General features: G+C 34.5%; 1 protein-coding gene across 26 annotated transcripts in view; it reads left to right on the forward strand.

Annotated features, from left to right (window-relative positions):
* The window catches only part of SORBS2 (sorbin and SH3 domain containing 2), a 303,227-nt gene that overhangs the window by 189,876 nt on the left and 96,713 nt on the right, over positions 1-16,638 (forward strand). For 20 of the 26 annotated variants that reach the window (XM_074228821.1, XM_074228823.1, XM_074228829.1 and 17 more), the window contains 3 exons: positions 5,606-5,689; positions 7,550-7,606; positions 15,711-15,760. In XM_074228821.1, the coding sequence (XP_074084922.1) occupies positions 5,606-5,689; positions 7,550-7,606; positions 15,711-15,760 (191 nt within the window). The remainder of the gene's footprint in view (positions 1-5,605; positions 5,690-7,549; positions 7,607-15,710; positions 15,761-16,638) is intronic. The other 6 variants (XM_074228819.1, XM_074228830.1, XM_074228831.1 and 3 more) reach the window with 1 other exon arrangement.

Below are 16,638 nucleotides of genomic sequence, written 5' to 3' on the forward strand. Positions count from 1 at the left end.
GGACAAACTTATACTCATACCAATAATCCCAGCTATTAAGGAGTCTGAGTTAAAATTCTGAGCTAAAGTGAGCTGAACCATTAATTAGTATTAATAGGTAAACCCTCCAGAGCAGTGCTATACCAGGCTGTTTAAGGAAGAGCAAATGGTCCAAAATCAAGTTTTAATTTCCATGCTGATCAGAGTGAGTTTTGGAACTTTCAGCCTGGAAAAATAAGGAGATTCAATCTTTTCTTTTTTCACCTTTAAAGTAGAAAATTTAGTATGTTCATCTTCTAACTTGAATAAAAAAAAAGAAAAATCAGTAAACTAAGTCCAGAACTTTTGCAGATTGTTTACTAGAATGAGTGTTGGATCAACAACCTATCGAGTTCATTACCTAAGGATATAAAGGCAAGGTGCTACCATGTTTGATCTTGCTATTCTTTAATACAGAGGGAACATTGAAAAGTTAAGTGAGTGAACCATATCTATTCAGAAATATTAAAACCAATAAAATCCATGTAATATAAACCTGCCTTCAAGATGGAATGTTAGTCGATAAATGCTATGAAACTTGGAGAATTCATGAAGAAGAAAATGAGTGTCTCAGAAATATTGATTTATTTTAGGAATGGGGGTCTTCTCTTTTGTAAGACATAATATAAATTCTTTAATCCTGCTAGAGGAGACAACATACCTCTAATGCTTCACCTGAGATTACAGGGGAGATTTGCAGTTCTTCAGATGACAGTCTGAAAGGGCAAAGAAGTTAAGAAGAAATACAATTTTGTATTTTCCCTTTTCCTGCTTTTCTGCCCTTTGAAGACAATGACATGAAATTCTTAGTCATTGGAGGATATGCTTCTTTGTAAACTTGTGATCTCTTTTGTGAATTATACGCAATAACCTTTCCTTCTCTACTGGGTCCCTGGGCACTAGAATACTTTTAAACTGTAAAACTATAGAGTCACATGGAGGGGATTGATATAAAAGCTATTGTCCATCTTTAGATTACTCAAATGAAAATCAGCTCTACACAGTTGGGAAAACAATCAGAGTATGTACAGCCAACGTAGGGCATTGTTCCCATGTAGCTACACTGTCTCATGTTTGGTGTGACTGATTGGGCCATCCTCTGGTTCTGATGCATGTAGTTGTTTATGATGCAATGAAATCACAGTCCAAAACATGCATGTTGGATTATGGTTTGCTGTTCAATATACATTATTTTGAATTAGATATTCTATTGTGTTCCGCATATCTCTGCCATCCTCCATTCATCTGGGTGATAATTGACAATGCTATTTTTCAATTAAATCAAAAATACTTCCTTTTCTGATCATAGTAATGCAACTTTTCTCAAACCTATCTCGTGACAACTTTGGGGTCATGCATTTACTTTCATATCTGTAATGCTATCCTGCTGAACATTTAACATTCGTTAAATTTGCTGCCCTCTGCTGTCAGAATAGAAACAGAACAATTATACCTTTCTTACCTTATCTTCACATGGTCCTTAACCCTAATAGAGAGTCATAAAATAATGAATGAAAAATAAGACATTAAGAGATATCTTCAGAAAAATTTATGTGGTCCAAGTCATCCCTAGTTTAGAATATTAGACCCTTGAATTAGAAATGGATCTAAAGTACCATTTGTAAAAAGTACATCTATCTAAAGGCAGAGTTAAAGTGTTGTTTCCATGGGTTTTCCTTTAATATAAGTTTATGGTAATTTTTCTCTACTATGGAATGATACTGGAGTTTACAAAAGTATGAGAGTGAAGTCTGAATATTGGCAGATCCTACTAGTTTGGAAAGGCTTTGAGCACAATCCCATTGATGGGTTGGAGTTATTCCTCTAGGTTTGGTTCTTATTTTTCTTCTTTTCTTTTTCTTCTCCTCTTTCTCCTTCTCCTCCTCCCTTTTCCTCTTCTCCTCCCCTTTTTTCTTTTATTCACACTCTTCTTTGTCCCTTCTTCCTTCTTTTCTCCTCTTCTTGCCTTATTGCCTTCTCATTCCCCTTTCTCTCCTTCTATCCTCACATTTTTCTCCTTTTTTCCTTTCTTCCCCTTACCCCTTCCTCTTCTTCTCTCATGTTTCTCCTTTCTCGCCCTTAGTGATCTCATTCACTGTTTATAGCTTTTTGCACCAAAGAAACATTGTACAAAACTCTCAAGTATCTCTTTCTTCCCCCAATTTCTCCCCAGATTTTATATTCTCATTTTCAGTTGTCTTTTGGAGGCTCATTCTCATCTCATGTTCAATATGTCCAAAACTGAATTTTAAAATTTTATCCTCCAAACCTTTCCCTTCCCCTTGCTGGCACCACAAAACTTTCTATCACCCAGGTTAACAACTTCCAAAGCTAAAATCATTTAAAAATCTTTTTTTCCTCTTTTTTCTCCCCTGTATCCAATCAGTTAGCATCACTTCCATTCAACACTTTAAGTATTTATCCAATAGTTTCCACTACTTTCCCTTCTCAATGTAATGACTTGTTTTAGGTCTTTATAACCTCCCATAGGTACAATGATAATAGCCTTCTAGCTGGTCTTTCTGCCTGGTCTACCCCTTCCTCTAGTCCATCCTGCTCCATGTTGCCCATCTCCTTTCTAATGCATTTTTCTGATCACATACTTCTCTATTCAGAAATCTTCAGTGGCTCCACATAGCCTCATAATAAAGTAAAATTCCTACATGGACATTCACAAATCCCCACTGATCAGTGCCTAACTCTCCTCCTAGTCTGATTTTAGAGCATTCTCTTTCATATACCCTATAGCTCAGCCAAAATGAATTACTTACCCCTCCTCCCTACTATTCTTCTGACCTCTCCCATCTGCTTGCCTTGGTCACTTTATCTCTTTTCCCTATCTCTGGAATGGTTTATCCCTCATATTTATAAGTGGAAATCTTTCCTTTCCTTCAAGGCCCAACACAGATGGCATGTGTGAAGACTCTCATCTCTACCCAATAGAAAAAACAAGTGATCTCTCCCTCTGCAAATTTGTACTTTACACACAAACCTTTTGTACGTAACACATTCATTCTGGTATTATAATTATTTGAACCCATGCCATATCTCCCAATAATGTTGCTATCTCCTATAGGGCATGAACTATATCTTATTTCATCATTTCATCCCTAACAAAGTAGATGCTTCATCAATATTGGTTGCATTAAATAAAGTATTTATGAAATGCTATATTAGCACAAAAAAAGGCAAGAATCATTGAGCTGGAAGGGACTAAGAGAGGCCATCTGTTTTTTCTTTATTTAGTTCTTATGAGTTTCAATGTTTGTAACACCATCTGCAATTAACATCTTCCTTATATCTTTGATTAAATATTGAATTAATGTAGCAGCCAGAAAGCTGATTTGACTTATGAAAATAGATAATGAGTATATGATATCAACAATAAAATTATTGGAAATGGAGCAACTCAGGAAAAAAATCAACCCTCCAACTTAAGGATAACTTATAGTGAAACTATAGTTGTCTTTTAACCATTCAATGGCTCTAAGTTTTACCAAAATGAGGAATCATTCATCCCAGCAATGAAATAGTAGACTTGAGGAAAAGGAAATCTCTTCAAAAGATCTTAAAAGGATTGGAATTGATTTTTTTCAACAATAGCTCAGGTGACTATATTGAATTCCTAGACTATTAAGGCTCACATCTTGTCCTTGGGATTACTATCTGTAATGTTCTCTGACATTTATGGACCCTAACTTTTGGTCCCTGAACTTGTTTGAGAAGTTTGGTATAGGTTTACCATGCAGCCCCAATATCATGGTCCCTTATTAGAAGATCAGAAAAAGTTAATTCTCAAAGAACTAATCAATATTCTTTGACACAACATCTGAACACCTAATTTGACTTGGTGGACTCCTATACAAACCCATTCAGACAACCACCTTGAATTCAAAAATATTGAAAAAGATAACTGTAAGAGGGCAATGCAAATTATAGCTCCCAAAATATTTTCTCAATTCTTGTTGTCCTCAAGTCCCCTTTTTTCTCCCAATTATTGAGAAATATCTATAACATTTAGGAACAACTTATAAAAAATTGGTATTGTCTATTAATATATATAAAGCATAATAATTATAAACTCTCAGAAAATTAAATCATGAAGAAGATTTAGAGATTATCCAGCCCAGTGTGCTCATTTTACCAAGAAAGAAATTTAGATCAAGAAAAGTGAAGTGATTTGGGGAGGATCAAAAAGAGGTAAAGTTGGGACAAAATTTAGGCTACCTGATTTCAAGATATAGATAGACATATATATATATATATATATGTATATACATATATATATATATACAAAAATAATGATTTCAGCAAAAATTGTACAACATATATTTTAATTTAAGTGAATAAGTAATGCATTTCTTGTAATATTGCTTTATGTTTCTAGGTGGTTAAAGAATGAATTTCTTTCTTCTGAAAGAAGACAATATGTGGAGAGCAAACCCCGTGCTCAAATCTTGTGCCAATACCTATTGCCCACTTTGACTCCTTCCTACACAGGCTCAAGAGAGAAGGCCTAGACCATCTCTCACACAACCCTTAGAGTTGCACAGACTCTATCTGCTCTCATCACAGTAATTGCTCAATATGCACCAAGGATTTAGGTTATTAATGGGGAAATTATGAATTGTTGAGCTGGGATAGGTACATATTCCTAACCTTCTCAAAAAATAAAATATTACTATAAGACTTCAGATTGCTGTTTTATTGATATTTGGATCTTAATAGTTGTCTACATACCACTTAGGTCAGAATTCCATATTGCGTCTTATTGTGTCACCTTTTCATGAAGATTAGACCGTATTAAGCAAACAAAGAGAGAAGAAATACCAAGGAGTCTTGGAAAGGGAATCATAATCAAACAGATCATTTTTTTTTCTCTTTATCACTGCATTCTAATTAAGAAGAGACAGATGGTATAACAAAATGGAATCCATTTGAGATTTGGCTTCCATGTAAATTATGTGTTCTCATTACCCATAGCATCTCCTGGAATTTTGTTCATATTCTCTGGGTTATATATCCTAAGGTAGAAAGGAGAAAAATCTCAGGAACTTTCTAAATAGTGGATTTAAGTAGAAATCTATTGCTTCCCTCTCTTCCAACTCCTGACCCTAAACCCCCTTCGGGGTCCTTTGCCTGATAGTACACTGAATCTAGCTGTCTTGACACAAGGTCTACACTAAGATATCTGGATCCACTCTTCCATTCTCCATAGATAGTGAGATCCTGTGATTATATAAAAAATGAATCCAATCCATAGGGACCATTATTGTTATCAGTTTATAGCTATTATATTATCTTAAGATATGTCTGAACTATTCAGGAGCAAAATGTTAATTCTGTATACTCAGGAAAAAAGTTAGAAAGGATAAGTAAAAAACACCCCACAATGACCCCTTAGGCAGAAAGTTCCAACAAACCTTATCACCATACCTTTTTTTTTTTTCCTTTTATACCTCCCCTGCTTCCTCCCCTCATTGTGACTTGTGGTGTGTGTCCATTTGGATGTTTTTGTGTCACACAGCATTTTCTTCACTTGGTTCAGTTTGCCTTTTCCTTCCCTTTTCCTTCATATCTGCTCCAGACTGATCGAATAAATCCAGATGACATAGATTTAGAAAATGAACCCTGGTATAAATTCTTTTCAGAACTGGAGTTTGGACGCCCGGTAAGTGAGGCTAGCAAATTAACGTATGAACATTAGGAAAGCATACTTGTGAATGACAAATACAAAAGTGCCAATAAAGAATTGGGTAGATGCCAATTACAGACCCTCTCTCATCTATCCCACAAAGACAACTTGGATTTTGTTCCCAAATTGAAAAGTAATTTTTCCCTATATAATTTGGTTTAACTACCAAATTATTCTTAATTTCTCAGGAATAATTGAGATATATCTAGATTTAAAACTTCAGGATTTTTTGATCACTTCTTTCCTTCAAGCATTTTTATGTTTATATATCATTTTGATCCACTTGTATAAAAATAGAAAAACCTACAGGTACTTCTCATCACATTCAAAGCTAAAACAACCTGCAAAAGCTTTTGCCTAATAATCTGAGATAATCTTCTCGGTTTACATATTTTCATCAATTAAAGAGACAGGAAAAGAGGAAGTATAATGTACTGTCTTGTCTTTCTATATCCTAATAATATTATATGGGATATCTCGGGATTGAGGTTGTTAAGGAGATAGAGCACGAGATTTAGAGTCAGGAAGATACCAGTTTTAACCTTGCCTCTGAAATTTATTAAACTACAATGCTGGGCAGGTTACCTCATTTGTAAAGTGGGAAAAACATTGACCCACCCCTCAAAGTGATTGTGGAGATAAATGGGCTCTCTAAATGACAGCAAATATTTAAAATGCTACATAAATATCATTATTATTTATTGTCGTTTCAGAATTTCATTCTGGAAGAAGATCCTTATAAGGCCCATGTTATGGGGGGAGGGGAGTCATTGATTTGAGAGTTAAAAAACTCATTTAAAACCCAGCTTTGACACACTTACATGGTCCTAGAAACATCATTTCTATTGTAAGAAGGGGAAAATAATCTCTTACCACTAATTTCGGAGTTATAAAACTGTGTATATCTTAAGGTGCTAGTGTGAATTTTTATAGTCATTTTAGTGTCATCAGTTTGCCCAGTCTGTGCTGTGGAACTATTCAAACTGATCACAAAATCTGGAACTGACATAGCTTCACTCAGAGAATACATTTGCCTAATGGAAAAACCATTCTATGAAATGTGTCAGATACTTTCTATCTGTACTTTCAGCAACATTTTAAAAGGATAATATTAACATACATACATAGCAGTTCTATGTTTAGACACAAAAAAGTAAAAATCTGTGTGAGAGCCAGATTCTGAGTAGATATTATAATGTGTTTTGCCTATTAAATAAAGATTTTTTTATATGACTGGATCAAATTTGGCTATAAATATTGTTTCTTCATATATTTCTATGAAATTTCTTAGTTTTTGGCATTTTTTTCCACTTACATATTGGCACCAAATTAAATGAAGAGAGAGAAATAAATGTTTCTCCCCTTGTTTTGTGTTGTATTTGGTTGTCATTAATTAGGCAATTGATAAAATTAGGCAGATGTCTGTCCTGAGACTAAGACCTCTCAGCATTTTTGTATGACAATTTTCTATCCTAGGTAGAAAGTACCAGCATGTAATGCATGCCTTTTCCTCTAATGCATATTTCTTAAATACGCTTTGAATTCCTCTTTTGGCAAATAGTTGAAATGCTAACATTGATTCAATGAATTGAGTGAACTGTTTTTTACTAAGCATATCACTAACATTTTTGTCAAATTCTTGAAAATGTTTACCAGAATCTTACACTTCCTTTCAGCCTACCCTCATTTGGCTATATTCATATCACTCTGTATGTATCTGGTGCTGTCCACAATTTCTAACTATGTCACCTTTTCCCCATGTTCATTCCTTGCTGCCATTGATTCTCCTTCATTCCATCTCTACACTTCTGCTTTTGTGGTGCATCCACCCCCCAGCCTCCTAAAAAGGCTCTGGATTATGGTCAAGACCATTCTTCTGGTGTTTCCAAAGAGGTAAATGAATCATTCTTTCTTCTTCAGAATACTTCTGTGATTCTGCATATCGCTATTTCACAATCCATCATTCAGTTGTTTTCTTATCATTTCTAAAATTACAAGCTTTTTATCACTGCCTTATGCCCTGCAATACTATTTTCAGGAGAAATTCATTATGTTGAGTAGTAAACAATAGACCCAAAGTGCTTTACTAGACAGAAGTGTCCATCAAAATTTAAAGACACATGACAACCCCCTCAAAAATATCTAATGTCTTCCTTTTAAAATACATAGTAAGCAGTTCAAAAGATATTACAGTTCTGCCGTATTCTTCCCTAGTCAGATGATACCTGGAGTATTTGTTCACTCTTTTTCAGGATGAACATTGATAAACTTTAGTGCAATGAGAAAATGGAAACCAATATGATAAGGAGACTGGAGACTACATCACATTATGATAGGTAGAAAGAAGTGATAGAGCATAGAAAAGAATACTTGGAGAAGAATGAGAATAGCTGTTTTTAAGATTATGAAGTAATTTTGTTTCTTTTTCCATAAGAGGAGAAATGAGCTAGAGAGAATATAATTTTTATTCATTGTAAAAACAAATTTTAAAAATTTAAAAATTTTTCTTCCAACATTTCTAAATCACAGAAAAAAATGTAACATGAAAAGTTTTTGTTTGGAAGAAGGGTTAGACATTCTCTGTTTGGGCCTAAAATACAGAAACAGGAGCAAGTTAAAGAGGGGCAAATTTATACTTGATAGAAAAGCAAACTTTGTAGCAATATGAATTCGTCCCCAGGTGAGATGGGATGAGTAAGCTCCCTCTCACTGTAGTTTCTCAAATGTAAACTGGATAAGAAGTATTATAGAAGGGATTCTTGCTCAGATATAGTTTGAATCAGTTTGTGTAAGCTCCTTTCAAATACTAGAATTTATAATACTTAAGATTTGGTTGACAATATCATGAAAAATATCTTTTCCATTTATATCCTTCCTTTATATCCTTCCATCCATCAGAATGGATCCATAAAGAACCATAAAAGGAAATCCAGAGAAAAAAAATCAGTTATGAAGTATTAAAATGCCTTCCAAGAATCCAATTTAAGTTATTATGACAATAATTCTTAGATTTAGGCTTCTATTATTATGTCATCAATCAGCTAGCTTTTTAAGATTGTGTACCATTTGATGTGCTAGCAGTAGAGACTTTAAATACAAAAAAATGGAATAATTTTTACTCAAAGATATTATATTCTATATTATAATCTAGTAAGAAAAACAATTGCACATATACAGAATAAACCAAAATAAATGAAATATTAGAGAATGTAGAGCACTCAAATTTGGGAGGATTAAGAAAGGCTTCATGTAGAAGGTAATACTTGAGCCAAACTTTGAAAGATGAAAGGGATTTTTCAAGTAGATGTGAGAAAGGGGACTGAATTCTAGGCATGGGAAATGACCAAAACAAAGAATAGAAAAATGGAGAACCTTGTATGAAGAATGAAAAGGCAAGTTTAGTTGGGCCATAAAGTAGCTAGAGGAATATATAGTGAATTTGGAAAAAGAGAGTTGAAGACAATTACAAAGATTTTAAAAGGCAAAGAGAAAAAATTATGTTTTATCTGAATGGCAATAGGAAGCTAGTGGAGTTTACTGAGTAGAAGATTGCACTGGAAGAAAATTACTATGGTAACTGCTTAAAGGGTAAAGTAAAATATTGGAGGGACTTGAGGCAGGGAAATCAGTTGGGAGGCTACTGCATTTGTCCATTAAGAGGTCATGAGGAATTGAACTAGGATGATAGTTATGTGAGTGGATAGAAAGGATTCAATATGAGAAATGCCATAAAGGAAGAAACAGATTTAACATCTAATTTAACAATACCTAAGTTATGAACCTGAAAAAAACCATAAGAATGGTGATGTCTTCTAAAAAAAAAAAGGAAGGCTATTAGGAGAAAAAAATGGATGGGGGGTGAATTCTGGTTTAGACATGATAAGTTTGAGATGTTTGCTAGACTTCAAATTTTTATTTTCCAAGAGTAGTGAGTGACACTGGATGGAAGCTAAGGAGAGCTTCACTGTGAATAATCTGCACAGTGAGGAAATTTAAAACCTATTGAAGTTGATAAGGTATGAAGGGAGAATATGCAAAGAGAGAAGAACATAGAGCACAAGATAGAGCTCTAAAGAAACACCCACAATTAAGAAATGTAATGTAGTTGACAACAAGGGAAACTGAGCTATCAGATATGTAGGAGGAGAACCATGAGAAGGTAGAATCGTGAAAATAATGAGAGGGAAGAGTGTAGTCAACAGTGTTACGAAGGAGAGAAAGCAAGAAGTGTGAGGACTGAGGAAAAAAAGATGACAAAATACTGTCAATTTAGAAAAGAGCCTTGATAACTTTGGAGGAAGTAGTTTCTGTTAAATAATGAAAGCAGAAGGCAAATTGCAAAAGATTTGGAAGGGAGTCAGGCAAAGAAGTAGCGGTAACAAGAATAGACAAGTTTTTTAAATTATTATTCTTTTGTTTTATTTTTAAGGTCATTGGTAGACACTAATATGTGGCTAACCCATGAGGTCCCTTCAATTATTAGCCCCTCTGTCATTAATGAAGATTGTAACCCCTAGACTGACCAATATTTACATAATTTTATTTCACACTAAATGATTAATAAAATGGGCATGGTTGCAAAGGATGCACTTCTAATTCAGATCACTTATAGCCAACTATGCTACATTATTCAGAAAAAAATTTTCCGATGAAAAGAAATATCCTATATTCTGTGAGAATCAAATTCAGTTAGTAATGATGTGATGTATATTTCTGCGTCTGTAAGGACTACTAAGAGTCGCAGTTGTTGGACTTAAGAATAATAAAAACCTGGACACATGCATATTTCTGTCCTGGTGGCGATACCTAAAAAGATATTTTCAGGAACTCTGATAAAGGCAAAATTATTTTCTAGTTCTTTTTCAGGAAAATTTTTGCTATGATTTTTTTTTCCCTCTCCTGTCCAGAACTGTGATTCCACTGGTATAGGGAAATATAGGATGTGAAAACTTCTAAAGATGCAGTTCAGCAACTTGTCTATAACTTGAAGTGAAGTGACTTGTAAGTGGTACCACAGCTTCCCAAAACTTAAACCCTTCTTTTTTTTTTGTAAGGCAAATGAGGTTAGGTGGCTTGCCCAAGGCCACACAGCTAAGTAATTATTAAGTGTCTGAGGCCGGATTTGAACCCAGGTACTCCTGACTCCATGGCCTGTGCTTTATCCACTGCCCCACCTAGCCACCCCCCCCACCTAGCCACCCCCAACCCTTATTCTTAAATCCAAAGCTACCATCCCCCAGTCAGTATCCTATACTATATTTCTGTTCTTTGATTCCATTACTGATTTAAGGAAAGTTTTTTCCTCTAAGAAAATATGTATGTTCAAAAAATATATGGTAAAGATGGTAACTTATCATTGAATACAATGCTATACCAGTTATTGATAAATTAATGAACTTTTCATGTAGTCTCTAGACACTAGGTCCAAAGGAAAAATGTAAAGCCTTCTTAAAAAAGAAACACCTAGGGCAGCTAGGTGGCACAGTGGATAAAGCACCGGCCTTGGAGTCAGGAGGCCTTGGAGTCAGGAGTACCTGGGTTCAAATCCGGTCTCAGACACTTAATAATTACCTAGCTGTGTGGCCTTGGGCAAGTCATTTAACCCCATTGCCTTGCCAAAAAAAAAAAACTTAAAAAAACCACCTAATAACAGTTATTTATAGGGGAAAGAAGAAGGATATTCAAGATTTTGAAGATTTATCTAAATGATTATCTCTAAGAGAACAAAATCAAGAAGCTAACCATCCCATGCCCACACCCCCAATATGGTAGCCACATTTTATCAAGTTAATTTCTAGTTTATCATTCTTGAATTCTTTTAACTTAAAGAAAGCTATTTGGGCAGTGGGTAGAGCATTGTACCTGGAGTCAGACATTAGTTCATATTTGACCCTCAGACAGTAGTTTAATGATCCTGGACAAGTCACATACCTATGTCTCCCTCAGTTTCCTCAACTGTAAAATTGGGATAATAATCAGCAACTATGTCTCAGGGTTGTTTTCGAGGAATTGATTGTAAAATTTTTATAAAGCATTTATCACACTACTTGGTACTTAACAAATTCTATAAAGAAGTTTATTTCCTTCCTATTTCCCTCCTTTTCCACTTTTCCTGTTCCCCTCCTTCCTTCCAACTCCCCCCCCCTCCATTCATCCCTCCCTTCCTTCTAATCTAACTCTCTAGATGATTTCTATTAAATAAATGTACTTGAGGAATTCATTGGTAAGCTATGATGGAAAACCCTACCCCAACACCATTGTTCATAATATTTCTGGTCTTGATAGATTCAATCCAGTTTGCTTTTGAAGATGTGGCAGCTTAATTCTGGCTTATTCATTAGTATTTTTGCACAAGATTACCCCATTGAGCAGCAATGAAATGCAATTTTCTTCTCATGAAACATTGTGTCCTTGAGAAAAAAACATTGGATTGTTGCCTTTGCTCTGCTAGCCTTAGGAGAAAGATCTTTATCTCCCAGGCTGCTAGGTCTGACTTGACCATTCAGAAATCACAGATAATTTGAGATATTCCAGAAATGGATCTGAAGGCAAAGCTTTTCTTTATCAGTCAAAGTTTGGGGTTGGGTAAGTCAAGATGATAACCTTATGTTATGTTAATTATTATTCTGTCAGCTAAAATAGGCATAAGATTATGTTTGGCATTTTGAGGAGGCAACATGTCCTACTGGATAGACTGGGGGATTTTAGGATCAAAAAGAGATAGGTTCAAATCCAACTTCAGATATTTGTTAGCTGCAAAACCTGAGACAAATAACTCAGCAATTCTGTGATTCATGCAACTACATAGGGAGGTTGTCTTCAGATCTACATTGGCAACTGGTAGAGAGGGCCCACACCAGAAATACAGTGCAAGCTTTCTTATCATTAGCAAGCCTTCTATCTAATACCTTGGGGAAATGGAAACAAGACTTGTTTTGAGGTAAGAAGAGCTGAATTTGAAACTTGGCTCTACTATTTACTGTCTATATAATCACAATTCAACTGCTCTCAGCATAAATTGCTTTACTCCAAATAGAGTTGAACACTATTTTCTCTTAAGGACCCTTCCAAATCAATTGAGTTCATGTTTTATAATGTAGGTCTGATAGAAAATGATATGTATTTATTGATTTTCCATATTTATTATGCCAGTATTCTACTCTTTCGTTACAGACTTTAGTAACTTGAGATTATTTAAAGTTATTAAACTGTGGACCAAAATTTTTTTAGAATACTTTCCACCTAGGAAAAGGAAATGCTGCATTTTTCCCATTGTAAATCAATGAAAGCTGTTCTTAGGGACAGCCAGGTAGCACAGTGGATAGAGCACCAGCCCTGGAGTCAGGAGAACCTGAGTTCAAATCCAGCCTCAGACACTTAATAATTGCCTAGCTGTGTGACCTTGGGCAAGTCACTTAACCCCATTACCATTAGCTTTTCTTAGAGACTAATTTTCTGTTTGTCTCCAGTTAAAATCATCTGTTTTTTCAAAACTTGGCTAATATTTTTAACATTTTATTTATTTATATTTATTTTTTATCTTTATAGGAATTCATAACTTCTATCTTCCCAATTTGTACAATCAAATAAAATTCCTCATAGCAAACACGCATAGTTTAGCCACACAAATCCCTGAATTGGTCATGCTCAAAAATATATATCTCATTCTAGATTTTTGGCCTGTAATCTACCTGGCCAGACTTAGATGGTTTAATTTATCTTCAATCATTTGAACTTGTGGTTTATCAAGATTCACTTCTTGTACAGTTATATGAGATTCAATTAACTTATATACACACAATTCTTTATTCCTACATAAGTGAGATTTCTCAGGTTATTCATGAAGGAATTTAGTGCATGAATATGGTGATCAAAAAAAATCTTGTGCTAAATGTGTACTAATTTCAACAGTTCACAAATTAAAATTATTCATTGGATTATAAAATTGAATATAGATTATATATAATATTTGTGATACAACAATTCAATTATAAATTATTGTGATACAGTGAAAGAGCACTGACTGGGATTCAGAAGATCCCAAGTTTTAATTCTAGATCTAATAGTTTATTAATATAAATATTAACTTCTTCATATCTCAGCTTCCTCATCTATAAAATGGCTGGTCTCTAAAGACACTGCAAGATCCATCATTCCGTGACATTAATTTAACATTGCTTTTCAAGGTACTATAGAATATTTATCTGTAATTGAGAACAAGATACACAAAGAAGAAAAATGCTGAGATTTTATTGATTTTAAAATTAAATTTTTCCCTGTATAATAAGTTTGGTGGCACAGTGAATTGAGTACTAGGTTTGGAGTCAGAAAGACTCATCTTTCTGAATTCAAATCTGACCTCAGACATTTACTATCTATGAGACCCTGGGTAAGTCACTTAACCTAGTTTGCCTTAATTTACTCCTCTGTAAAATGAACTGGAGAAGGAAGTGGCAAACTACTTCATTGTCTTTGTCAAGAAAACCCCAAATGGAATTATGACGAGTTGGACATGACTGAAACAACAACTTTTGAATTATCATAGTTCAAGTGATTACCTAGGGATATTTTATCCAGCCTCTCTTGCTTTTATATTTTTTGAATATTTTACTGATAATAATTTACTACATTGGAAGATGAACAGGTAAAAAAATTAAAAGATGTTTCATTTTAGCTCTGTTCTCAAAGTTGACCATGGAACTCACGTCTAAAATGAGGGTTACAAATTCTGTATCTACTTGAATGATTACTTCTTCTCCCATATTTGGGGAAACTGAATTTTCTGCAGTCTGGGAAGGATGAGAGATGGGAGATGTAGTAAAGTGGCAGGCAAAAATACTAATGCCATCTTGGTGATGATAGTCACTCTATTCTCTGCCCTGGTGTTGTATACAGTTCTGAGAGCTACAACTCAGGGAGGTCATTTATAAACTGAAGAGCATCCAGAGGGAGGTAACTATAATGGGGAAGGGCCTTGAGTATATGCCAGATGACATGGTTAGAGGAGCTAGGGTGCTTAAGCTTAGAGAAGAGAAACCTCAGGGGTAACATAAAAGTCATCTTTAAATATTTGAAAGAATGTCATAGAAGATTAGATGTGTTCTCTTTCAGTCCCAAAGGCAAACTAGGAACAGTAGTTGGTGGTTATAAAATGAAAAATTTACATCCAATGTCAGGGAAAACTTCCTAACAATTAGAGATACTCTAAAGTGAAAGGAAATACCTTGAAAGAGTTTCCCCTTGTTGGAAGTCTGAAGATGGATGGTCATTTGTCAGGTATGTTATATTGGGGATATTTTTTTCCTGCTACTCGTTGGACTACAAATCATCTGAGATCCATTACAACTCTGTGATTGTGTAAAATGCTTAAGAAATTTTGGTTCTGTTTTGATGTTCATATTGAAAGGCTAAATATACTTTATTATTGCCTGCTTCTGACTTTTCAAGACTTCAAAGGGAAATAATCATTAGACCTTGACAATAAAAAAGGTCTTCTTTAAGAACTGAACATTGATTGCAAATGTCTAAATGATTTCTCACCATGTTGCCTCCTTTATTCAGTGAAATAGACAAGATTTTTCGATAAGTTAGAGTAATTTTCTTGAATAATATTCCATTTTTCAAACAGAAACTACATAATGATGAATTAGTATAAGTCTTTTTTATGTTTTTTTTTGCAAGGCAAATGGGGTTAAGTGGTTTTCCCAAGGTCACACAGGTAGATAATTATTAAGTGTCTGAGACCAGATTTGAACCCAGGTACTCCTGACTCCAAGGCCGGTGCTTTATCCACTACACCACCTAGCCACCCCTATAAGTCTGTATTTTTAAGAATATGTATTAGGAAGGTGCAATTTTGTAACTAAAGTGAATGGGGGTTCTTTTGTTCCATAATTTTGATGATTTCCTTTCAATAAAATTTATTTCATGAATTCAGACAAGTGAAGATATTTTTTCATTCCGTAAATTTCATAGACTCATTATTCTGTTTTGACAGGCCTCTTTGTATCAGACCTCCTTAGACTGCAATCTGGAAAGGCCTGCTAGGTAAGAAGCAATTACCTTTGCAGTGACACATTCAACATAGTTTTTATTTCTTTCCTGAGCACTTGAAAGAATTAGAAGGGGCTATTCCCTACTCCCCCCCCAATCTTGGTCATACTTGAAACACTCATGGCAAGATTCTGCATTTAGTTGGAGGTGATATTGATCTCCTGGAAAAATAAGTAACTGCTTCCTTACCTCCTTCTTTACTGAGAAGAACTAAAGCCCAGATCTGTTTTGAGGAAAGAAATTTTTCTAATTAAAACTCTGCTGTCACTTATTTTGAAACACCTGTCCCATCATAAATATAGAATATAGTCTATTCATATTATGGGAATAGTAATTTTTAAATTGCTAAAAATGACACCCAGATAGTCAAAGTGGTTCATCATTACCATCACTATGGAGGGGCCACTGATCCAACTTCTTCATTTTAAAGATGAGGAGGAAGAAACCCAATAATATTAAGAGACTTGCCCAAGGTCTCATGGTTAGCAAATAGAGAACTGACCTTTGAATTCAGGTCTTTTGTCTTTAAATTAAGCATCATTTCCTTTGCAGTGCCCTGCTAGATGAATGATTGGTGATTTAGGTTTTCATGTGAAAATTTTGAGATTATAACAAAGGTAGCCTTGTTCCTTAGGACTAAATTTAGTTCCTTCAAAAATTAAAATTAATTTCTTGACTTCCCTATACAAAATCATGATATAGGTGAAACTGGTCATCCTTTTTTTATTTTTCCCTCCTTTTCCCTATTCTCTCAGGTCAAGATGAAGAGTCTTTCCAATCAAGGAAAGACACATTTTGATAAATTCATTTATACCAAGGTGTTTGACTTAATGTACTACTAAGTAATACCAAGACTCTCCATTTTAAAATAA

The sequence above is a fragment of the Macrotis lagotis genome, chromosome 3 (assembly GCF_037893015.1).
Source record: "Macrotis lagotis isolate mMagLag1 chromosome 3, bilby.v1.9.chrom.fasta, whole genome shotgun sequence".
Taxonomy (NCBI): Eukaryota; Metazoa; Chordata; class Mammalia; order Peramelemorphia; family Peramelidae; genus Macrotis; species Macrotis lagotis.